Source organism: Aspergillus tubingensis, assembly GCF_013340325.1.
Source record: "Aspergillus tubingensis WU-2223L DNA, scaffold_4, whole genome shotgun sequence".
Taxonomy (NCBI): Eukaryota; Fungi; Ascomycota; class Eurotiomycetes; order Eurotiales; family Aspergillaceae; genus Aspergillus; species Aspergillus tubingensis.
Window position 1 is genome coordinate 2,164,767 of NW_023336278.1, and position 24,488 is coordinate 2,189,254.

General features: G+C 51.9%; 8 protein-coding genes across 8 annotated transcripts; 5 read left to right on the forward strand and 3 right to left on the reverse strand.

Annotated features, from left to right (window-relative positions):
- Nucleotides 1–48: 48 nt before the first annotated feature.
- On the forward strand, nucleotides 49–1,632 carry AtWU_03263 (uncharacterized protein; the record flags this gene model as incomplete). The annotated part of the gene is made up of 1 exon (XM_035498376.1): nucleotides 49–1,632. One exon carries the CDS (start codon nucleotides 49–51, stop codon nucleotides 1,630–1,632), a length of 1,584 nt encoding a protein of 527 aa, XP_035354269.1.
- A 632-nt stretch (nucleotides 1,633–2,264) lies between these two features.
- AtWU_03264 (uncharacterized protein) lies at nucleotides 2,265–3,333 on the forward strand (the record flags this gene model as incomplete). Its single annotated transcript, XM_035498377.1, has 2 exons — nucleotides 2,265–2,470; nucleotides 2,571–3,333. The coding sequence occupies 2 exons, from the start codon at nucleotides 2,265–2,267 to the stop codon at nucleotides 3,331–3,333; spliced, it is 969 nt and encodes a 322-aa protein (XP_035354270.1).
- A 335-nt stretch (nucleotides 3,334–3,668) lies between these two features.
- On the reverse strand, nucleotides 3,669–4,292 carry AtWU_03265 (gamma-glutamylcyclotransferase family protein; the record flags this gene model as incomplete). The annotated part of the gene is made up of 1 exon (XM_035498378.1): nucleotides 3,669–4,292. One exon carries the CDS (start codon nucleotides 4,290–4,292, stop codon nucleotides 3,669–3,671), a length of 624 nt encoding a protein of 207 aa, XP_035354271.1.
- Nucleotides 4,293–5,547: 1,255 nt separating this feature from the next.
- Nucleotides 5,548–8,319, forward strand: cdc48 (AAA family ATPase CDC48; the record flags this gene model as incomplete). The annotated part of the gene is made up of 6 exons (XM_035498379.1): nucleotides 5,548–5,597; nucleotides 5,662–5,689; nucleotides 5,758–5,813; nucleotides 5,875–6,124; nucleotides 6,192–7,683; nucleotides 7,733–8,319. 6 exons carry the CDS (start codon nucleotides 5,548–5,550, stop codon nucleotides 8,317–8,319), a joined length of 2,463 nt encoding a protein of 820 aa, XP_035354272.1.
- A 456-nt stretch (nucleotides 8,320–8,775) lies between these two features.
- On the reverse strand, nucleotides 8,776–9,396 carry AtWU_03267 (uncharacterized protein; the record flags this gene model as incomplete). Its single annotated transcript, XM_035498380.1, has 1 exon — nucleotides 8,776–9,396. The coding sequence occupies one exon, from the start codon at nucleotides 9,394–9,396 to the stop codon at nucleotides 8,776–8,778; it is 621 nt and encodes a 206-aa protein (XP_035354273.1).
- Nucleotides 9,397–10,218: 822 nt separating this feature from the next.
- On the forward strand, nucleotides 10,219–10,871 carry AtWU_03268 (kinase-like domain-containing protein; the record flags this gene model as incomplete). Its single annotated transcript, XM_035498381.1, has 2 exons — nucleotides 10,219–10,406; nucleotides 10,526–10,871. The coding sequence occupies 2 exons, from the start codon at nucleotides 10,219–10,221 to the stop codon at nucleotides 10,869–10,871; spliced, it is 534 nt and encodes a 177-aa protein (XP_035354274.1).
- Nucleotides 10,872–13,886: 3,015 nt separating this feature from the next.
- Nucleotides 13,887–15,501, forward strand: AtWU_03269 (adaptor protein STE50; the record flags this gene model as incomplete). The annotated part of the gene is made up of 3 exons (XM_035498382.1): nucleotides 13,887–14,154; nucleotides 14,229–14,390; nucleotides 14,462–15,501. The coding sequence occupies 3 exons, from the start codon at nucleotides 13,887–13,889 to the stop codon at nucleotides 15,499–15,501; spliced, it is 1,470 nt and encodes a 489-aa protein (XP_035354275.1).
- Nucleotides 15,502–17,112: 1,611 nt separating this feature from the next.
- AtWU_03270 (Na+/H+ antiporter Nha1) lies at nucleotides 17,113–20,319 on the reverse strand (the record flags this gene model as incomplete). Its single annotated transcript, XM_035498383.1, has 1 exon — nucleotides 17,113–20,319. One exon carries the CDS (start codon nucleotides 20,317–20,319, stop codon nucleotides 17,113–17,115), a length of 3,207 nt encoding a protein of 1,068 aa, XP_035354276.1.
- Nucleotides 20,320–24,488: the final 4,169 nt, after the last annotated feature.

Consider the following 24,488-nt stretch of genomic DNA (forward strand, 5'->3'; position numbering starts at 1 on the left):
TTTTCATCGTTGTCTCACACTTGGTCAAACTCAACTACTTGAAGAATCATGTCTCCTAGATTACCCGAGGACGAGGAGGAACGTCAGGAGAGCCCTTCGGAAAGGTCAGACTCATCCTCTCAGCTAGTCTTCCTCCCACCCCCCAATAACGAGCCTTCGTCTGTGAGCTGGGATCTGCATGCTACCTTCGAACCGGTTGTTGATCCGTTTTTCAACCTTGTGGCTCGTCGAGAGGACGGCAGACCCCGTCTCTTCCCTCCGTTCTCGGGGTGGAATGAGGACGAATCTAGAGCTTGCGGTGACCCCTATTGCAAACACGATGTCGTCGTTCATGAGCATGCACTTGACAAGCACGAGACATGCGAGTCCTGCGGCCTTGTCCCGGCGCTCGGTTGGTTCTATCGTTGTGGTGTAGACATCACCGGCTTCTCCCACCGCATGGATCCAGGCCAGGCCCCCGTCCTCAGTCCTTGGATATCCGACGCCATCAAGGCTGGTCACTACACGGAAATACAGAAGAGAATATTGATGTGGCAGAAACTTAGGGTCCTGCAGACAGTTGCCGCAGAACACTCCGAACATCTTGTTGCTTTCCCTGTGACAGAAGTCATCTATGGCATAGGCGATGACGATGACGACGAGAATCCCCATGTCGATTTTGTCGAAGACGTCTCAAATACCGATCCAGACCAGTTTTCCGAAGACCGCCCCTTTCTACAATCGTCAGTCTACCCTCCTTGCAGCCATCGCGCCTGCTACAACTGTGCACCTCATCTTCAAGAACGAGCATGGGGCAGCATTAATGAGGTGTGCAGAGACACGACTGTTAGGGCTCCCAGTCAGTGGGACCTGCGTGACCGCAGCATATCGGATGCAAACATTGTCAGGAACTTGGGTCTCCGACGTTTCTCACCATCACGTTCCAGAGCTGAATCAAGCACATCGCTCGCTGAGGACAGTAAATCACCATCGGCCCTGTTGAAGAAGCTTGTGGATAAGGCGACCAAGAGTTCCGGTTCGTCTAAACATGCCAAACCGACTACCACCGTTCTTCCGGTCCTAACTGCCCAAGTTGCTGGGTCCGTTGCTGGTTGTTTTACCAACGCCCCTCCTACCGCATCAGGTGTTGCTCGATCTACAGAACCACTCGCTACTCCATCTGCTCAGCCATCTACTCAGCCGTCTGCTGCACCACTCACGGCGCCCCCTCCGCCTCCGCATCTTGAAGTTCCCGAGTGGCTCATGGCAAGTGGCAGTTCTTCTGGCTCACTTTCCACCAGCTCAGGCGCTAGGAACTCGCAAGCAGGGTCGTCGCAAGCAGGACCATCTGGAACGTCTCGACGGACCCCTACTATCTCACGACAGCCAGCGACGGCCCAAGGCGCGTGGAACAGTATTAACAAACATCCCCGCCGACCGAACGTCAGTTTCCGGCCCCCGCGTACAATCATTAGAGTCCCGGCAACCGTGAATGAAGAATACGATGAAGATCATTGGTCCGGAAGAGGTCATGAAGATGAAGAAGACGATGCTGATGAAGACTACGACGAGGACGATGAAGATGACGAGTCGGGTGGTTGTCTCCTTGATCTCGCGTCTCGTGCAGAGGAGGACAGAGAACACCGTTCCTGAAGTAATGATCGACGAAAGATACGAGCGCCCACAAAGCAACAAAAAGTATTGGCATACAGCCAGAAAGATATTCAGCCAGTGGTGACGGCAATCAAGTTGCTACTACTATTACGATGATCCGCTCTTCGCGGGATGAGCACGGAATTTTAGTTCCTGCGTGAAGACTACTTTCCCTTAAGTAACTAATGTGGGGGTACGAAAATTTCCTTTTCATGTAATTTCTCATATGCCTGATCAGAATAAGCCGACAGGTCAATAATCACAGCAAACCCTTTCTTCTCTGAGTAACTAATTAATCATCAAAATAAATGAAATGGAATCTCCAGTTTGTCATTATCTGAGTGTTGAACTTGGAGATACTTACTTCAATATCTAATCACCATCTAATCTGCAAAACCCACACCGTCGGCATCCCCCCCAACCGCGGCAGGTCCATCCATCCACCCACCAGGACCCATCATTCCGAGCCAATTCCGAACCTCGGCACCGCGCCAAGCGCAGCTGCTGGTCAGATGCTTGGATTGACGATCACGCTCGCTCTATTTCCCCCCATGACAATAAAGTCCCCGAACTCCCCAGTGTCCGCAGACCTCAGCAATGTCGACATATTCACCACCGCGAGAATAACCACCATGACCGAACACGAACCCGAACCCTCCTCGCCACCCGCTGCTGTCGCGGACCACGAAAAACACAATGAGGGGAACATGGTGAGCAGTCCCCCGCAGGACGACTGCTCACCATCACCACCGCCGGTATCGTCAATAACCGGCGCTCGACGTCGCCAGCTGCTGGCAGCTCTCAAGGCGACAGACCGGACAGTCGACCGGTTCGATAGGTGAGCTACTGCCTTCTCGCAACATCCTCCTCTCCCATCCTCAAACCAAACACCTCCGAGCTTCAATCCCACTAACTCCGACACCCCCCACACACAACAGACTCATATCCACCGCCGCGGGCCAGGAACGAGTCCTCGCAGTAACAGGCTACCTCGCACACACACTACACCACATTCTCTCCTCGGCACCATGGATCGCATTCCAAGCGCGTCTCAGCCTGCTCGCTCGTCTACGCAACAACCCTAAACCTCCCACTACCACATCCTCCTCCAAATCACCCCTCCTCGCCCTCTCCTCCCTCATGTCCGAAACACGCTTCACCCTCCGCCTCCTCGGCCTCTTCCCCCTCTGGACATGGGGCTCTCAGACCCTGAAACACCCACCGGCAGATAGACCCCTCTACATCCTGACATTGCTGCAGGTGTTCGTGAACGTGATCTACCAGGCGCTCGAGAACGTGGGATATCTTGCGCAGAAGGGGATCGTGTCGAAGCGGTTTGTGGATCGGTGGGGTGGGATTGATAAGTGGTATATTTGGAGTACGAGGGCGTGGTTTGGACATATTTTCTTTCAGTTTTTTGTGCTTTGGAGGGGGACGGTGTTGAGGAGGAGGAAGCAGATGGAGGAGGAGGGGGAGGTTGGGGTTGAGGGTGTTAAGGGGAAGGAGGAGAAGAGGGAGGCGTTGAGGAAGGAGATTCGGGCGTGGAGGAAGAGTCTCGTTAATAATGTTTGTTGGGCGCCGTTGTGTCTTCATTGGTGCTTTGAGAAGGGCATTGGGTTCCCCGAGCATTTGACCGGGTTGGTTAGTTTTATGGCTGGGGCTTGGGAGGTTTGGGATTCTTGGGTCGCTACGGGGTTGTAGTAGGGGATGGGATTGGGGTGGATTTCATGTTATATTGAGCGATTATTGCATATGGTTCTTTCTTTTTTCTCTAGTTGTTCCTGGCAGGGTGGTATACTATAGATATAGATCGGGATGGAGAAGACGGATAGTTCTATTAGCTTGCTATGCTAGGAAAGGGTCTCATCTGTCCATGTAACACATCCAATTATTTACCAAGCCAACACCTGACACCCGAGCAAGTCATAGTCGTCGTACAAATAGACAGTCTAGATCCTTCATCCGACCAAACGCCAAGTAACCAAGCCAGAACGTCTACTCATTTGATCCATGTTCCCAGCAAGCTGGACCACCCCCTAAGCATTCGGTGCCGACGTTCTCGCCAAATCGATCGTCGACGCGCGCTGAGCCGCAAGCATATTCTGATATATCTGGCTACACAATATTCCATGCATAGGCCAGGTATACAGACCTTGTTCTGTCGACGGAAGCTCATTCATCGCCTCGTCCACCTTTTCTTGATTCCAGACGAACGCCCCCGCATCGACAATCCGCACACTGCTAATATCGTAGCCCTCGAACGAGTCCAGCTGAGTGACATGTGCCCGCACATCGACAAGCCTCATGAGCCCGCTCTCATATTCGTAGATCCTGTTGCGATGTTCTTCATTCAATCCGAGGATGAGCATCCCTTCGACTCGGTGCTGCGGGTCCTCTGAGGGCAGCATGACGGGTGTGCTGTCCGGGCTGAAGTGGTAGAGCTTGAACCCGTACACAGTTGCGTGCATCATGCATTTGGCAATGTCCGTGGTCTGCGGCATGTCGAGGAAGTATTTTAGTGCTGTGGGGAGCATGAGGACTCCGTAGACGAAGCGAGCTGCGCAGCCCGGCTTCTCGAGCAGATGGTTTACCTCATCGTCTGTCAAGGTGTTGTTTCGTGCTTGCAGGAAGTCCGAGGGGTAATCAGCCTTATCGTCCATGGCTTGGAGCTATAAGGGTGGGCCAGGTTAATCAGATGAGGCAAGCAAACGATCTATCAGTAGTAGTATCAGTGGTCCCCTGATGGAGAGTCTCGTGTTCCGGAAAATGTCTCAGTGTGATTAACGTTCACTCATAAAGGAGGTTGGTTTAAAAAGATGGTAACGGATAGGTGATGAGAATATAGCTATACAAGGCCGTTAACACAAAATTATATACCCATGGCCATGTTGGACAGGCTGTTGCTGTGAATACTCATTTGCTCGAGTCACCAGGACTGGTCGAGCTGTTGCCCCGGCGTGCAAACATAGCCCTGTGTGCACATAGCACTATATAGGGGAGCAGTATTCTGATGAACTCGCCAACTGGGGGAAAGACGGGTTCACACGGCTCTGGTCAGTTCGATGGTACATGTATACCCTTGTCTGCCGAATAGGGAAGTCCCGTTCATAGGCAGCAAGTTGCCGGCAAGGCAGTCGCCGCCCACCACAAGGCTAATGTCCTGACAGTGCCTTGGGCATGGTGATGCAGAGCCAGAGACAGCCTGGGCTGGTCCAGGCTGACTGATGCCATGCCCCGGCTGTCATAGAAGCACTCCGTGCATGCATGCAGGGAGGATAGCTGCCTCAGGCAGAGGTACAGACACAGACACAGACACAGTGTTACCGGGCGGTGCAATGCACACGCATATCCCCGACAGTCACAGCAGAGTGAGGGGGGAATAGCCACAGTGACTCATTTTGTGCAAAGTATCATGGCTTATAAAGCAACGATGGAGTAGAAACACCTGAATATTAGTTAACCCCAGATAAACACTAGTTAATTGTAGTAGTAGTTAGTTGGGGGACGATCAAGAGTGGATACGACCGGCTTCCATACGCTTCTCTCTCCTCCCCAGGCGGTGGCGGCAACCGGGTTTGGTGGCTCGTGAATCTGCAACAGCTTAAGTCATCAAGCCCCGGTAGGGCCTGGCACTATCGTCACCTCTTAACTGGAGCTCTCTCTCTGCCATCCTCCGATCTCACTTCCAACTCCCTCCCCCTCTGCCATCCCATCTCATCCTGTCAATTTACTTCCCTCCCTCCGCCATCTCTTTCGGTCTGGTGGGATTTGTATCTCTGTTTCGTTTTCTCATTCCCCTTCATTTTCCTCTTTGTCCCTGTTGCCGAGCTTCACCAAATCCGGTACAGCGACAGTCCTTGATACGTACCCAAGTGTCTACGTTGCTTTACGCGCCTTATCCAGCTTCCCCTCAAGATGAGCGCAGAACCCGATCACACCCACGACAAGAAGAGGGTGAACCTCCAGTACGTGATGGAACCTCTGGCATCAACTTCTCCATCGTTCCAAGAAGCTAACCTCATCGCACAGTGACGCCTCCGGCGCCGACAAGAAAGAGGTAAAGACTTTTGTCTGCAGAACGGGAAGGGACCTTGATGGCGAATACTAACAACCATCGCGAAATAGGAACTCGACACCTCGACGGCTATCTTGAAGAAGAAGAAGAAGCCCAACTCCCTCATGTAAGCTAGCTCTGGCCTTGGTGCGGGGATACTGGTTGGGTACTGACTGTCTGGGTGCTAGTGTCACCGATGCCGTCAACGATGACAACTCCGTTATTGCTCTCTCCAACAACACAATGGACACCCTCCAGCTGTTCCGGGGTGACACCGTCCTCGTCAAGGGCAAGAAGCGCAAGGACACCGTTTTGATTGTTTTGGCCGATGATGATCTCGATGATGGAAGCGCTCGCATCAACCGCGTTGTGAGACATAACCTGCGTGTCAAGCACGGCGATATCATCACCGTCCACCCCTGCCCCGACATTAAATACGTGAGTTCTACTGCTCTCGGCGTTATCCAGGCGACTTCTTACTGACCTCGCTTGTTCTCATCTACAGGCCAAGCGTATTGCCGTTCTCCCCATCGCCGACACCGTTGAGGGCCTCACTGGCTCCCTTTTCGATGTCTACCTCGCCCCCTACTTCCGCGAAGCCTACAGACCCGTGAGACAGGGAGACCTGTTCACAGTAAGAGGTGGTATGAGACAAGTGGAATTCAAGGTTGTTGAGGTGGATCCCCCGGAGTATGGCATCGTCGCCCAAGATACCATCATCCACTGCGAGGGTGAGCCGATCCAGCGCGAGGATGAGGAGGGCAACCTCAACGAGGTCGGTTACGACGACATCGGCGGCTGCAGGAAGCAGATGGCTCAGATCCGTGAATTGGTCGAGCTGCCCCTTCGCCACCCCCAGCTCTTCAAGTCCATCGGTATCAAGCCTCCCCGTGGTATCCTCATGTACGGTCCTCCGGGTACCGGTAAGACTCTGATGGCTCGTGCTGTGGCCAACGAGACTGGCGCTTTCTTCTTCCTGATCAACGGTCCCGAGATCATGTCCAAGATGGCCGGTGAATCCGAGTCCAACCTGCGCAAGGCCTTCGAGGAAGCCGAGAAGAACTCCCCTGCCATCATCTTCATTGATGAAATCGATTCCATCGCCCCTAAGCGTGAGAAGACCAACGGTGAAGTCGAGCGCCGTGTCGTCTCTCAGCTTCTGACCCTGATGGACGGTATGAAGGCCCGCTCCAACGTGGTTGTCATGGCCGCCACCAACCGCCCCAACTCCATCGACCCCGCCCTCCGCCGTTTCGGTCGTTTCGATCGTGAGGTCGACATCGGTATCCCCGACCCCACTGGCCGTCTGGAGATCCTCTCGATCCACACCAAGAACATGAAGTTGGGTGATGATGTCGATTTGGAGACCATTGCCGCCGAGACCCACGGTTACGTCGGTTCCGATCTTGCCTCTCTGTGCTCGGAGGCCGCCATGCAGCAGATCCGTGAGAAGATGGATCTGATTGACCTCGACGAGGACACCATTGACGCAGAGGTCCTGGACTCTCTGGGTGTTACCATGGAGAACTTCCGTTACGCCCTCGGTGTCTCCAACCCCTCCGCTCTCCGCGAGGTTGCCGTTGTCGAGGTGCCCAACGTCCGTTGGGAGGACATCGGTGGTCTGGAGGAGGTCAAGCGCGAGCTCATCGAGAGCGTGCAGTACCCTGTCGACCACCCCGAGAAGTTCCAGAAGTTTGGTCTTTCTCCTTCCCGCGGTGTTTTGTTCTATGGTCCTCCCGGTACTGGTAAGACCATGCTTGCCAAGGCCGTGGCCAACGAGTGTGCTGCCAACTTCATCTCGGTCAAGGGTCCTGAGCTGCTGAGTATGTGGTTCGGTGAGTCCGAGAGCAACATCCGTGATATCTTCGACAAGGCCCGTGCCGCTGCTCCTTGCGTTGTCTTCCTGGATGAGTTGGATTCTATCGCCAAGTCTCGTGGTGGCTCTGTCGGTGATGCCGGCGGTGCTTCTGACCGTGTCGTCAACCAGCTCCTGACTGGTAAGTTAATTGTCTCGATGTACCTGAGTAGTTGCTAACTTCCAAACAGAGATGGACGGTATGACCTCCAAGAAGAACGTGTTCGTCATCGGTGCTACGAACAGACCCGAGCAGCTCGATGCCGCCCTGGTCCGTCCTGGTCGTCTTGACACCCTTGTCTACGTTCCTCTGCCCGACCAGGCCTCTCGTGAGAGCATCCTCAAGGCCCAGCTCCGCAAGACCCCTATCGCTGGCGATATCGACCTTTCCTTCATTGCCAGCAAGACTCACGGATTCTCCGGTGCTGATCTTGGCTTCGTGACCCAGCGTGCTGTCAAGCTCGCCATCAAGCAGTCTATCGGCGCTGACATTGAACGCCAGAAGCAGCGTGAGGCTCAGGGCGAGGATATCAAGATGGAGGACGAGGAGGTCGAGGAGGAGGACCCGGTGCCGGAGCTTACCCGGGCACACTTCGAGGAGGCGATGAAGTCGGCCAGACGCTCCGTCAGCGACGTGGAGATCCGTCGCTACGAGGCATTTGCCCAGAGCCTGAAGAACTCGGGTGGCAGCAGCTTCTTCCGCTTCCCGTCGGCGGGTGAGGTGACGGACAACAACACGTTTGGTGAAGCCGGCAATGACGACAGCCTCTATGACTAGATTGGTTGCATGTTTCCAAGTTAGTTATCCATCTGCACTACTACTACTTAGAAACAGACGGGTTTTGAGGCCGGGATATAGCCCCGGTCGAAATTCGTATTGGGTTACAAGTTTCCTTTTCTTTTCCTTTCACGTTCTGAGATTGCGAATATCTGTCTCGCATACTGAGTGCTATAATATTAAGCTTAAAGAGTAAATGAATTGCACGTCTTGTTAGACAAACCCCCACTGTTGTACAAAGGAATGAGGCATGCATACATGTCCATGCTGGTATCAGAATAATGCAACGCCGTCCGTAGTAAGCCACCAAAGCAACGCCGTAAGCAATAGCCTGACAAGAAGTATCCAGAAGAACCAACCCAAAACACCATACCAACACGCCAGCCACGAAACCAAACAGACTACCACACCACACCACACATCAACAAACAGACAGACAGACAAGCCACCCACATATCATTTAACCTTACTCCCCGACTTCGACTCCTTCTTCACCTTCTTCACCGGACTCGCCGTATCCCCCCCACCATCCTTACTATTCTTCGACCCCTTACCACCACTCCCACTCCCACCCTCCTCCTTATGCCCATTCTCAACCTCCCCCAAAATATCCCCCCCATCCTCCGCAACCACCACCTCCCTCAACATCTCCTTCAACGCCCTAACCCCCTGCTCCACCACCGCCGACGGAATCCTCACATCAAACGCCTCCAGATCCCCAATCCCACTACTACCGTCCTCGTCCCCACCACTATTATTATTATTATTCCCATTGCTTTGTTGTTGTTTCGCTTTATTCGCCTCCGCTAGGACAGGATGTTTCCGCCCCTCCGCGGACGCTACTACCGCTTCGAATACCTCGTCGAATCGCTCGCATCGTCCGCCGCGGAGAAGTTCCTGTGCGAGTTTTCGGATCCGTTCTGTCCAGCCGAGACGTTGGAGTGAGCTGAGGAGTGTGGCGTGGAGGTCTTCGAGTGCGGGTGTGCTGGTTAGGTGCTGGAGGAGGTCGGATTCGAGGTCCGTGGTGGTGGTGGTGGTGGATGTGGTGGGTTGGTTGGGGGAGGAGGAGGAGGGCATTGTTGGTTTTTGGGGATTGGAGAGTTGGGGTTGGTGTAGTGTAGTGTAGTGTAGTGGTGGTTGAAGCGATGTGACGATAGGTAGGTAGGTAGGGTGGGCGCGGCGCGAAGCGGGATGGAGGTTAGGTTGTAGCGCTTGCGTTTTGTATAGACGGTGGTCACCCAGACAAGGGAGATAGAATAGTCCGAGCTAGCGCAACAGGTATCAAAGTATATATATATAAAACCCCAAGTCGATAGTAACGTGCGACTCTTGCTCGTGGGTACGATGTCTGCGATCGCGATCGGTTAGCGGGTACTAACTACGGTTCTGGAAAAGATTGCGCGGGTTGGGGTAGCTTTCGCGGTATCCATGGGGGCGGGAGGTTTTTATTTTTCTGTGTATCTTACCTGTCTGGTTCGCGATGTGATAGGGAGCGGAGCAGGAGGAGGTGTTAAGCAGAGAAAGAAGGGGAGGAGTTGAGGAGAAACTTGGGGGCGAAGAATAATCCTAGTCCGGGGAAAGGCGAGCCTTGCGGTCGTCGGAGGTCAGCGCAGGAACCGCCGATAAGATGGGTTGCCGCTTTTGATTAGCGGGAATCTATATAGTAATGACCATGTTGAGAGGTCATGATATGAATGTGGTCAGGTCTGGTCAGTGATTTCTGGAGGGCTCTGGGATTGAAGATAATAGTATGATTGAATATGTGAAGTCCAAATGATAGGCTGTTCAGCTGCTGCTGCTGCACATGACCGCTGGAGCTCTGTCTTATGTGCAAAACTCCTGCAGCCAACAAATTAGACACCACCCACAGAACTACTATCTTCGTTGACTTCATCCATAATGAGCTATAATGATGGTCCCGAGCTGATCGGGCTTGGTCGAGTTGGACGCGTGATGCGCTTCGGAGACATCGCAGTCAAAACGGCCAATGTTTGGACTGTCCCTAAGGGTGCATCCGAGACGACGATTATCAGCTACGAGCAGACAAATAAGCTAAACAAGCAATCTCTAAAACATGAAGGACATGTGTATAGTCATCTTGGGCACGTCCCAGGTGATAAAGCCCTATCACATCTCCGACACCGAGTCGAATGCCATACCTACGCCAGGGTTCACTGAGCCGCTATCTACGTACTCATCAAGATAGTGTGGACAGCAGTCAACGATTACAATGGCTCCAAGAAGCTGCACATATCATCCATCGAGTACACGAGCGGCGAGTATTGGTAGTCGATATTGCGACACGCAATTTCCTGCTTGACGAGGATCTTTCTCTCCACATGTGCGATTTTACCGAATCTACTATTGTCGCGGATGATGAGGACATGGCAGAATTTATTTTTGAAGACTTCACTCCAGTCAAGTCCGACATTGCGCGCTTCGGCTCGATGATGTACGAAGTTATCTCTGGAAATCTGTTCGAATTCTACGTTATACCTGACATCGAGACTGACCTAGACGATGATCCAGTGTCAAAGACATATATAACCTGACCGACCGACGACAAACTCCCAAATACGAACCCATTGTTTCTTGGGGATATCATCAAGCGATGCTGGTCCCGTGAAGGATTCCTCACAATGCAGGAAGTTTGCCACGCCCTTGATAATTCCGGTCACAAAAAGCCAACGGATATTCTTAGGGAAGGTTAGCCGCCTGGCATCGCATCACATCGCATCACACCGCACTGCGTCTCCTCCCGTATGTATTTATCTACTATAGGCGTGAATAGGCGCGCGCGAGAGAACGCGGGGGCGTATTTTGAACATGGCTATTCAGGGTACATCTGATATAAATAGCATCCAGCGGCGGTTGGCGCATCGAATGGACATTGACCAAGATGCAATCATTGCGCCGGTGTGGGTATGGGTATACATATACTACTACATATTATACGAAACTTACGTAGACATACATGGGGCTCCACTACCCTCGAGGCACAAATACTCTCCCTCCCATTATGTACTTGCTGCATGTAAGCAACAAGGGAGGCAGGCATGAACGATGGCTGGCTGGCTCACACACCCACATGTTCGTGTAAGGTTTTTTGCTGCGAGATGCCAGGGATTGAGGTGTCACAACCGCATTAAAAAAAAAAAGACACATGATTGCGGGATGGCTGGTTATTAGTACTGGCTTCGCCAGCGAGGGAGGGATGTTGATAAGATGTACGAGGTAAGGCAGGTATCGTTCCGTTGTTCCGTTGTCCACATGCAATGCAGGATGGACCAGATCCGGGCGCTTACTAGTAGGTGCTTCCTTGATTCATGTGGACAGCGCACGGTGAGGGGGTGAGGAATATAGCAGAGTGCTGGTTTTTTGCTCATGCGTGCGATATTTTGCTGTTAATGGGGATCGGATATTTCTCTGACTAGCTGATGTGATCGGCGTGGCCGATGGAAAATCTCCTGAGTTGGTGAGTAGATACTATTCAAGTTATAGATTGTGTGTGTTATACTGCCGCCTCAATAGTGGCGGCTCAATAGTAGAACACAAGCGTGCTGTGTTGCTCCGGCTGCTCCACAGTTATTGAACCCGTTCGAATGGATTGTTCTCAGCTGCAACGGATGAAATTCGGTGGTCAAGACTTTAGACTCGGCCGTTGTCTACGATCTGCTGTCGAAATATTGTTGTTGACTCCTACACATAGGACCCTCGTCGACTATACGTAAGCTCTATCTAGTATCTACTAGCTGTGGTGGGGATATCGATGGTGCAAATAGACTTCTCCGGAGAGTCAGGCACACGGAGACAAAGCCCTTCGGCGATAGTATCCGAGGAAAGTTAAATATAGCACCGGCCATCCAAGCTCGAGTGCATTGGAGGTAAAAAATGCTAGAAAAAAGGGGCAAGGGGAGGAAGTTGATGGAGACGAGTGGAAAAGAGTTTTTTTCTGATGGAGCCATGGATGTCCTTGCATGGACATTCATCGACAATTCAGCGTCGAGATGGGGAACGAATGGCACGATGACAGCGGAGGATTCGGACCCAGATAGCATCCGAAAACGTCGAGGCTCCGGCACTATTGAATTTTGACAGCGCCTGGCTTGAATAATAGTGGGCATAACCAACCCCCCTCTGTCCACTGGCCGTTAAGCCTGCCGGGCGATGCTTCTGGTTTGCATGAACCCCCATCGAGTCATCGACACTAGTAGCATTTGTGTGATAATAGTGCTGGTCACTAGGATGGGCGCTTCGTTAGTGTCCTCATTAATCGCACGGAACTTCAGCCAGGGGATGGGGCCCCGTTTCCACCATTTGTTCATCTCAGTTTTCAGTTTTCTGCTTGGAGCAATTGTTTGGCGCTTGGATCCGGCGATGGCTCTCCTTTTTTAATTAATTTTCTTCAACCCTGAATTTTTTTCTGGGTGGACTATCCGTCCGTTGTCTGCGAGATGCGTCACCAAGTGATTTTGCCCGGCATCTGGGCTGGGAACGAAGCAAGGATGAGGGATCCATTAACGGAGCCAGTTACTGGAGAGGGGGTCGGACTGAGCCGATAAACGGCCGACAGTAGATTCCGTAGATGCCATGGATCCCCATCATATGGTAAGACCAAGGATATTGACTTAACCCACTGGGATGATGATGATAAAATGGAGATGCCTGAACTGTCTGTGTAGAATTAGAATGGATGTACAAGGAAAGTGAGCAGCGGAGAGTCCAGACCGGCATCACGTGTGGCGATCCAACTTTAGAAGCGCCTCTTGGTTTTCCCGTTCGGCGGTTCGTTGGACTCCGCGCCCAACCAGCTTCTTGTTCTGTTGCTCTCGTCCATCGGCTGCCTCTCATCTCATCTGCCTGTGGATGTCCACCCTTTCTTCTTTTTGATCACCCCAGTTCATCGGTCGCTCTGCCTCGTGGTCTTTGATCTCACATTATTATCGCCCAACCAGTTATTAACAACAAGGGTGTTCATCATCATCATCTTCTCCCTTTTGGCCCATCTCATCATCCGGTTGGACCCCCAGAAGTTGGCCGAGCTTCCCCGCTCTCGCTGTCGCTGCATGCCTTGTTGGCCTCAGGATCCCCCCCTCCGCTCCTCTTCCATCACGGCTGCTTTCCATGCTTCCTCGTACCTTCTACCACCTCGTCTTTACGCCTTCTTCCTCTCCACTAGCTCTTTTCACATCCTCTCTCTCATAATTACCTCCGTCCTCCCGACTCTCCTCCTGATCAACTCCGCGCTTCGCACCCTCGGACCATCTTCACTGTCGGTGTCCTCATAACTCACCCGCTTTCCGTCCCTCCCGTTCATGTGGCACGCCTGCTCGACCAAGTTTGGCTCCCAACACTCATCATCCGGGTCGGTTAGTCCGTGATTGACAACTTCAACGCCTTCTGTGCGACCGAATCCATCCTTTGTGCTCAATCTTTGGCGACTTGTCTCGGCTCTAGAGGCTGGCGCTTCGCTGAGTCTGCTAGCCGGTCCGACGTCCTCCCCAGCCCCCCCCCTCCTCTACGTGTCTCCGGGCGTCGTCACCGTTACTTGAATGAATTCATTCGCCATGTCTCTCCATACCTCCTATCATGCCGACTCGGATGCGGACGACGAGTACGAGCGCAGCGTGATTACCTCCCCCCATCTGGCCACCGACTCCGAGGCCTCCCCTTCCGAATCAGAATTCCCGTCAGCAGAGCATACTCCCACGACCTTAGCCAATGTGGACGAGAATCCCCGATCACCCCGAACAATCATCACTGAATGGACTGCTGAGGAATGTGCCAACTTTGTGGCCGCCCTTGGTCTCCGTCAATACTGCGCCGCGTTTTTAGGTGAGTCCAAGGGATCAAAACAAAGGCGCTAAGACTTCCGGGTCACTGACTGCGTGGTGTTTGTGTTACAATAGAAAATGAAATCGTCGGTGAAGCGCTCATTGCTTTGAAGCATGATGAACTCAAGGAGATGGGGATCGCGAGTGTGGGACATCGATTGACTATTCTGAAGAGCGTGTACGAAACGAAAGTCAAGCAAGATATTCCGATTGATGCAGATCACTACATTCCGCTTTGTATGTTCACGACTTCCCTGGTCTGCAGATACTGCCTGTGATCTGTCTTGCTAATGTGTTTACTTCGGTAGCCGCGGACCAAAGTATGAACGAAACCGCCACTCAGGACGATATTTCCCGGTTGATTCGGTCCATCCGCGTACGAGATGACCGTATCATGTCTATGGAGTCGGAAATGCGACGGATTGCAGAGGAATATCGTCGACTGCGCGAAGAGCTTCTGCCCGTGTTCAAGATGGCGAAAGACAAGTCGCAGCCGTTGCCCCCGCCTTCTTCTGTGCCAGGATCCGGGTCGGAAGGATACCATGATGGGCCGACGCTCACATCGCCATCCGGAATCACTCTGTTGGATCGTTCTGGAAGTATCCTATCTCGGACGTTCTCCAAGCGTAACCACACTGGCGGCACTACGCCCAAAACCAACTCCCCTACCCATATTCCTCCGTCGATCCACGAGGGTCGCATGTACAGCGATGGGCTAGATCCGTCCACCGCGAATTCCTCCCACTTGACTATGCTGAACGGCAAGTCGCAATTGTCTCCAGGCATTCCGTCCCCGACCTCGCCAGGTAATCAATATGCGCCACAGACCCTAGCCTCCCGGGCATATACACAACCGAGTTCCAGCAGCATAAACCATGTTTCTCATAACCACCACGACGATACCGCGGCGTCACAATCGCGGCCGGATCGTCTAAACCCCACACCAACACAATCTACGCGCCCCGACATCCCCACTCGTTCAGACTCAAGGGCGACTCAGGATCCCCCTAGTGTGGAAATCTTCAAGTCTTTCCGCGTGTCGATGGACGATCCATGCCACAAGGTCCTTCCGGCTGCACTCAAAAAGTACAATATCAACGCAGATTGGAAACAATATGCACTATACATTGTATACGGTGATCAAGAACGTTGTCTTGGGCTCGAGGAACGTCCACTCATTCTATTCAAACAGCTCGAAAAGGAAGGACGCAAGCCCATGTTTATGTTGCGAAAGCAGGTCCATCCCATCGATAGCGGCATGTACTCTGGGGGAGGGTCTGCGCCGAATAGTGCCGGCTTTGAAGGGGGACGACAGGCACAGATCAATCTGCCCGGCGGTGTGCTGTGAGCAGCGCACCGCAGCATTATTCTCGATGGAAGCATCATCACGTTTAATTGTCGCTTGAGATACCCCCGGACCCTGACAAGGGGTCGTTTCATTCCTCCCATTCTTCTCGATCTTCTCTCAAACCATTTATGCGGGCTTCTGTCCTTGTCTTGATTCATATCATCATCATCATATCAGCGGTGTTACGGTGTTGGGGATTCCGGAATAGGAAAAGCTCATAAATCAGCGTGGCATTTGTTGGGTCTACTATCTCTTCTTTCATACTGGCTACCTTATGTCCTGAGTTCAACACATACTATTTACCATCTTAATTTCTCTGAATAAACTTCTGTCTACCTTTATTTCAAATATATCATGTCTACTGCCGGATTCATGCAGCATTCATCACGACCTTGTCCTTATCGATGTCCACTTCAATATTCTCGATGCATATTTGAGATATTTCGGCATAGATAGATAGAGATGGCTTACATTCACCCCAGCATAGTCCCCTATTTAATCAGAACCATACCAGAAATCCAATCATATCACAATCGACTGTATAAGTAGCATTAATATGACATATGTTACGACTCCCTGGTTACTTAGTTAATCATATTGAGAATACTACTAATAGCTTAACCTACTGTTATTTATCTTTGAACATACATACTAGTAACTAGTAATTACTACAGTACTTACTTACTATCCTACTTTGCGGCAAATTACTAGATACTTTATCCAGTCTGGCATATCCTCCGGACATAGTAAGTATATCCCTTATAGTCATGGCTTGAATGTACTAGATATAATACTACCTGGGTCTGGAAGTCCGGGGTGTCTGTTTATCTCTAGTAATACTGCTAGTTGATAAGGGGGCCATGAGAAAGTATAATTTAGTGCTGTGGCGTTACTACAGAAATCAAAATCTGATAGTACCAAGTGTGGCTTTAAGTGGTCAGTACTATCTAGGTAGTTACTACTACTAATACCTCACTGGTGAACTGATGTACTACTGAGCAGTAGATTGATTTGTAGATAAAAAAAAGGAAGAAGTGAAGATATGAAAGAAATAGTTATACTATGTCATATATGTACTTCTCGTACCCATTACAAGATCATGGTGCTAAACGTAGGCACCACAGGTCAGCAAGTCCATCCCATCCATCATTCTATCAGTCAATAACAGTAGCAATAGTACTGATCCACAGTACACCACAGCAAAGAGGCAGCTGGGCTGAGCTGGCTGGGTTGCACAGCGCGGGGCACCAGCAGGCGGTGGGTCACAAACAAATGCAAGTAAAAGGGTAAAAGTAGTTACACAAAAAAGTGAAAGCGCGCTCTATACATGATCGCATCCAGCCATGCATGCAAAACGAACACCAGATGCTCAAGAACAAGCAAACCCATAACCGAGCTCTAGGAAGGACCTGCTGATTCTTGGCTCAGTAGAAAAGAAGAGCTTTCTACACCGCAAGGTGGCTTTGGTTTCACCGCCCTCCCCTTTTCTTTTGCCCCCTCTCCTTGGGCTCTTATATTACCCCCTTCAAGAGAATTCCCCTTTCAGCTTCACTGCCCAAAGTTCACTTTCTCCCCTCACTCTATGTTTGCTGCATTTTTCGTGGGTTTGTCTCAATTTTCACGGCCCTTCTCGCCGCCCCAGGAGATGCTCCGTCGACTTTGACTGCGACTGTGTCGGTTGTAAGGAGAATTATTCTCTTGTCCCTCACTGGAGTTCTCCCCCGACTGTTGTCTGCTGGTCGGGGGCTTCGTGCCGTCGGCAAAGGAGACCTTCGCCTCAGCATCATTGCCCTCATCATCCGTTTCTTCTAAAAGAACATCCGGATCGTCGGAATCCTCCGAGTCATTGATTTCACCAAGCGCAGCCAGACGACGACGGCGTTCCGCTGGCGTTTCACCCGTGTCATCCAAATCCGCTTGCTGGGGAGGACGAGTAAGTCCGGCCGCTTCGCGAAGTTGAGCAGGCGGAATACGTTCCGTGCCATCATCATCGGAATCCCGTCGTGACCGGGGACGCGATCTCGGAGACGTGGATGTAGGACTGAGGTGGGAACTGCGACGCTCCTCGGCTGCTGTGCCACGTGTGAACCGTGCCAACGAAGCGGCAATGTCGCCGGGCACTTCCACGTCCGATTCGTCGTCCGTGAATTCGCTTCCGGTGCCGGATTCGTCATCTTCGGCGACGGGGGCAGGGGCAGGGGCAGGGGTAGGCCGAGAGGCCACTCCAGGGTCTGAACGGCGGCGCTCTTGCGATTCAGCCTTCTGAGCCTCCTGGCGAGCCGCCTTCTTGACCCCCTCGGGGGCGTCGGTCTCTTCGACCACATCACGACGTGCTTTGGGACCAAGGTTACGAATCTGTTGGGCGAATTCATGTTTGGTCATGCGGCGACCCTTGTGCTCGACGCCTCTCTTGCCAACATCATTGTCGTCAGCCAGGGTGAAACGCAGACCATCATCCGCCAGCCAGTCGTCTTGCGCAGCCTTGCGGGCGGCCTGCGATGTTTCGCCTTCCTCTTCCATACCGAACCACGTACCCATCCTTGTCAGTCCGCGACGAACAGGGGCATCCGTTTCAGGCTTATCCCCAGAAGGAATGGAATACTTCTTGATGACTTCTCCGTCTTCGTCCTCAACAATGATGGTGTTGCCGAACTGGTAGGCGTGAGCGGAGCGACCTTTGGCCTTGGCAGGCTTCTTCGATGCCTCTTCAGCCTTCTTCTTTTCTTCAGTCTTTCTGGCCTCCTTGACCTCTTGGTCTTCGGCACGACCCTTTCCAAGTCCAATCCACTGGCCGAAACGCTTACGAGCCTTGTCCAAGGGGTGCCCGGTCTTTTCGCCAATGGCCTGCTCAATCTCCTCTCCTTCAGTCTTGCCATGAGGCTGGCTGCGGGATTTGGCGTATTCATCCGATTGTTGCTGCAACTTCTGGCGTTGTTCTTCCATATGACGCTGTTGCTCCTCAGTGGACATATGACTGATATCCTCAACCTTGAGAACGTTGCCTTCTTCATCTTCCATAACCATGTTGTGACCTTCCAGATAAACTTCGAGCGCAGGCTCGCGTCCAAATTTATCGCCTTCCTTGGAGGGCGGGGACGCCTCGCGTTCGATCTTGTCGCGCTCCCTGGATTCATCACTCTTTTCCTTTTGCTCATCCGACTCCGTCTCCAGCGTGCGTTGAGGGGCAATGGCTGACTGACTGATCGGGCCACCGGCGCCGTCGGTGCGTCTGCGACGTCTGCGGCGTCTCCGCGCAGATTTACCACCCGTCGACTCCGTATCTTCGTCGCGAACCCGACGCAGGAAATTACCTGGTACACCAATGGGGGGCAGGGTTCCCGGGGGATATTCCGGCTCATTCGACGATTCGTCCTCATCCGGTTTACGGAACGACATGGATCCTTTGGCAAGGGATTGCACGCGGGGCAAGCGGTTCATCCAAGAAGGACCCTCCTCGTTGGCGGTGGTGTAGGACAGCGTGATGGTCAAGGTGTTGATGCGCTTTCCGAGGGTGAACACAGCAATGGATGAACCATGGACCAAGATCGAGGAGATGACCATGAAGGTGGTGACGGGCCAGATAAGCTGTATGATATAGTAATTAGAACTTCCCGGACCTGGCAAATCAGCCTCAGACCAGGGCTCCGTGCTGTCCGATTCTAGCTCCGCCCGAGCCAGGATGGAAGCGAAGATGGCTCCGACACCAATGGGGCCGAAGTGGCCGGCGAAGAGGGCCTCGCGCCACGTTTTCACATCTGGGATGATCGGTTTCAACATCAACATGATGGGGATGCGGCGGAAGAAGATGACGAGGAGAGCGATGACTACGAGCCGCCACGGCACGAGCCCAATATCCGGGTTGTTGTAGTCCTCCCAAGGGATGATGGCTCCGAAGTAGACAAAGTAGGCCAAGTTGAGCAGGAGATCGATGACGTTGGACACGTGCGACTCTTCTGTTTTCTCCGTAAACCAACCGTCGTTACTGAAGCCGACACCGGCCGAGAAACCTATCAGGAGATCGTCCATGCCCAGCAAACTACCTGAGCCGGCGCAGAAGACGGCCAGCACGAAGTAGAAGACCAGGAAACTCTCACGATCAATCAAACCCTTGCGCTCGGCGAATTTAATCGAGTGGCGCGCGAGGTAGCCAATGACGAAACCAAAGATTGCGCCGAACACGCACTCGTAGAGGATAGTGATGCAGAACCAATTGAGCGACACCTCCCCGGCATTAGGGCGGTAGCGCCAGATGTAGAAACCCAGGTAAATGAAGGGGAAGGCCATGCCATCGTTGCAGCCCGACTCGGCCGACAACAAGTCTCTCAAGTGCTTGGGAACTCGTCGCGCGAATTTACCTTTACCTACAACGGACGAGGCCAAGACGGGATCGGTGGCGGTGACGCACGCGGCGCAGACGAGACTCTCCAGCCAGGAGAGGGGAGGCACCATCCACCAGATGAACAGACTAGTCACCAGCCAGCCCCAGGTCATGACGGGCACCAGCAGCAGAAAGACCGATTTCCAGTGACGTTCCATGTACGCCTTGGGCAATTCGACGCCGACGGCAAAACACTGGACGACCAGGACGATGCGAGAGCACTCGAGGGTGATCTTGTCGACATTGCCCCACGAGTTGGGATTAAACAGGTTGGCCGCATGAGGCCCGAAAATGATACCGCAAAGGGTAGCCACGGTGGCTTCACCGATGTACAGCTTCTCCTTGACAAACAAAGAGCACAGCATGAACAGACTGGTGAAGCCACCTAGAATCATGTAAGCCAAATGCGGCTTATCGATGTCCAAATGGTCCCACGCCATGGTTGCGACGGGCGGACGGGATACCGAACTAGCTACAGAGGTCGTGCGGCGGGCGCTTGCTCGAGCTGCGGGATGGCTTGATTTAATTCCTCCCCGCGCAGCCCGTGATCTTCACCCCGATATAGCCTTGCACCAGGCGCCGTAAATCCCGGAATTACCTCCACCGATCGGACCAATGCGCAATTCAAGCAAGGGAGATCCACCTCAACTGTAATCAACCAACGCGCCGGGTTCCCGCATACCTCGGGGGATCAGGAAACGCGGACCGAGCTGGAGGGCGACGGAGGCCGCGGAGAACAGGCGAGGACGGAGGAGGATAGGGAGGGGGGGCGAGGCGGCGCGGTCGTTCCCAAGGGCGTCGCGGGTGCGTCCTGCAAGGGGGGAAGATGAGATGCCTAGGTGAGCGCTGGACGTGAGATAAGTTCCGGGGAAAAGGAAGAAAAAGGGATGGTAGCAGAAGGAGAAAAAAAGGAAAAAGAGTTGGTCCGTGTAACCATCGAGAAGGAAAGTAGACTATGAGGTGGGAGGGAGGGTGAGTGAGAGAGAGAGAGAGAGGTTCCGGGCTTACCAGAAGAGGCAATGGATGGTTTATCCGGAAGATCTCCGATAATACTGACCGACTCCGCCAGAAAAGGGAACCGCTCAAGATGGAGAATAAAGAGAGAGAGGTAAATAGTTAAGAGGGATGCGGTCAGGGAAAAGAGGAAAGACCGGGGAGTTAGGGGAGGAGTAAGTAGTAAGTAGGAAGTAGGTAAGAGGAAATGCGTCCCAAGAAAAGAAAGGGCGGGAGAGAAGAGAAGTAGTAGGGAAGTAGACTAGTAGTAGTGGTAGTAAGTAGAGACGGGGAAAGAAAAGAGAAGCTCCAGGTTTCTCTCAACCCAGCACAAACACCAAGGCAGTAAAAGCGTGGAGGGACAAGACAAAACCAAGAACGACTGGGCGTCTGGGCAAAGACTGGCGAATGGCCGGGACCAGAAGACCGGAAATTTCCTTCATGAAGATGATAGGGATACCAAGACCACAACCAAGCCCGAGACCCAGTGCCCGAGCGGCATCGTGACGCTTGATTTGATGCGAAGGTTGGGAACTTGGGAGGGGGACTGGATGCAGCCCAGCACCCGAACCGAAAGCGATTACGCAGGAAAAGGTGACGGGGGGGCGAAGGAATCAGAAAGCACGGATCAGACTGGGCGGGGAATGGTGCGAATAACTCTCTTTTTTCCCTATTTCTCTGCCACTGTTAAAACTAAAGTTTAGTTTTAGTCAGTAGAGAGTGACTGAGTGAGAGAGAGAGTAAGAGGGAGGATCCATGGTCGTTCGCGGAACGAACAATTTTAAGGCTTGGCAGAGCGGGACTCTCGTTTTTAGATTGCTTCGTTTCCTCTTCTCACCCGTTTCTAGTCACTTTTTTCTTCTTACCCAGCTGTGTACCTCTACAGTCTACACATCCTCAGCTTACTCTCTCTCCTTCTCTTCCTTCATTTCCCGAGTATCCCTTGGCAATGACAAAGAGTACTTGGTTGGCCATCCCACTTGGTGACCTCGCGTAGAAGTTGAACCCGCTCTTCAACTCGGCTTTCTCTTCTCCTTTCCGGTTCCTCCGGGACCTGATTCCATCCATCCATCAGTAGTAGTCACGATGTACTAGATAAGTAGCCGACTTTTCTTACTTCCCCCGAACATCAATCCGCAGCAGTACCACCTGTCTCTTTCGCCCCAGACCAGTTCCCCCGATCTGACCTACCGCTGGGGAGATTTCCCGTGTAACCTGGAGATAGATAACTCGATAGATGGAAGGCCTAGATACTGTAACCAGCCAAACGTGTGGCATGTATCAGATGGAGGATGCAGGATAAGCTTGATCTCGTGTCAAACCCTCATCTCCATTGTTGCTCCAGACCATGACAGGTGTGAAGGGAGACCGTGTCACCAGTCACTTGTCACCAAACATTCTCTTCATCATCATTCAACACATACTACACCAGCTGGTACCAATCACGTACCATGACGCCCATGCAGTAACCACCTCTTCTTTCTCATGAGATCGGGGCTGCACCGCTGCACCAACATCACCCACCTTACCCGCTCGGGCAAGCCGGGGGGCTTATCGCTCTTCGCCCTGCGAGGCTGCCGAGACTTTTCCTGCCGGTCTTTATTGGCGGTGAGCCACACTAACCCGTTAGTGTCAGCTCCACAGTGGGGAGTAGCCCCTCCGTCCATCTGCCTCCTGCCCACTTGAACTTATTCTCTCGCCCGCCACTTACGCTGCCTCGCCCACGGTCTCTTTCCGCTTAGTACCATTCTGGTAAGTCAGTGGTAGTTCAATCAATCCACCCACTTCCGTCTCCATTCCAGGTCCAGCGCTCTCCGATTACTCTCCCCAAGGGAAAGCACTCTGATTGATTGTTCCGGTTTGGTCTAGTGTGGACTAGATCCAGCGAGTCAGGTACACCAGATACTTAGAACAGGTACACCTTCGCTTACTCTTCCTGTTGCCTTCATAGTGGACTCTACCATTCAAGCTCTTCTCTGGAACTCCATCAGATTTGACTTGAGGTGCTCGCCATACCATCCAACTTATACAGATTTTATCCCAATGTCTATTCTTGTGGACTAGGATCGGAACTGGGCGGGCGAAAACCTGTGACAGACATCCAAAAATAGCCATTATCTTTCTACTGCATATGAGAATATCTCCTCGATATGCTTACAGGAGCACGAAACAGACTGAAAGCCCGCAAACAACATGCTGCGTATCCATTTCACCTCCACAAAACCTACACTACCCTGACGTGTCTGGTCTAGACAACGGCAGCCATATCCCATGCAGATATTCCTGGTTAGGTAGGTGATGTGTGAGTGTGACAGACTGAAAATGTCCGCTTATAATTAGCGCACCGAACACTTGCAACTTGCATGATGAGTGGCAGGTAGGCTGTGCAAACAATTGACCCTGCTCTATGCTATTACGGCGGCTAAATATTGCCTACGATGCACGAGGAAGGTAGGTGTGCATGCTAAGTATGTGATGCTGCACCGTACCTTCAACCCGTACATACAAAGACTGAACAAGAATAAAGTTCACAACAGAGCCCAATCCAATGCCTGTTTGCCTTGGCAGGCATGGAGACCCAATTCTAGCCGTTGAGCGAGCTGCATGGAGAAAAGCCTTCATAGGTTGACTACTAGCTGCAGGGGTATACTGAAAGTAATGCAAAGACAAGACAGAATGAATAGATCTATCACGCTCAACTCGATAGGTAGTTGCCTCAACCTCGACGAAGGCATTCTCAAGTGTCTCTCACCCTCATGCCAAATAAGCTTTGAGGCAAACTCAATTATGTCTACAATTCATTTGGAGACTCGAGTCTGTGCCACTGCAACCCCACGGAGGTGGTCAAGTGGACATGACAGTAAGATAATAGCATGGAAGCATAATCGAGATGCTTTGAACTCTATCTAGTTGTCTACTGTTTAATATACGCTCATATAACTCTGTCCTATATACTGACTACATCTACTACAATGTCGCAGTAGTATATTCTGCAATACCAACTAGCCAGTGAACATAAGCCGACTTATCACATCCAATTTAACTGCAAACAATCACCATAATACAATAGAGAAACGACTATATCATAATATTTAATAATATGTCCATGTCACTTCGACTTGAGTATGTCACAACCGGGATACTATGGCAAATGCAATTAGGCAATTAGTATTATTAAAGAAAGTCTATCAATAAAAAGCACTGTAACTGATTAGACCCAGCAATAATTACTTATCAGGCATAATAAGAAAAAGCAATATCACCACACCATCCCCTCTACTAGTCCCCTCAATAGCCCTACTACTATCGAAGTTCAATAATACACAGGGAAGGTAACACAAACCCCATCGACTATTATAATAGTATTAGAGTCACTCCCCCTCCTTTCCAAAACCTTTCCACCACTATGATACTTCCAAGGCTCACAGCATAATAGTCACAAAACTCAATTGAAAGAAAAATCAAATACAGGCATCAACCACCACCCCCACCCCCCAAACCTGAACTACAAGTACTAGTATGATGAAATTCACCGATGAATCGATCTATCTATCTACTGCATCTGCAGAATACAGATCTTGCTTGAGTCAGTCAGCGACTAAGTACTTTGCAGATA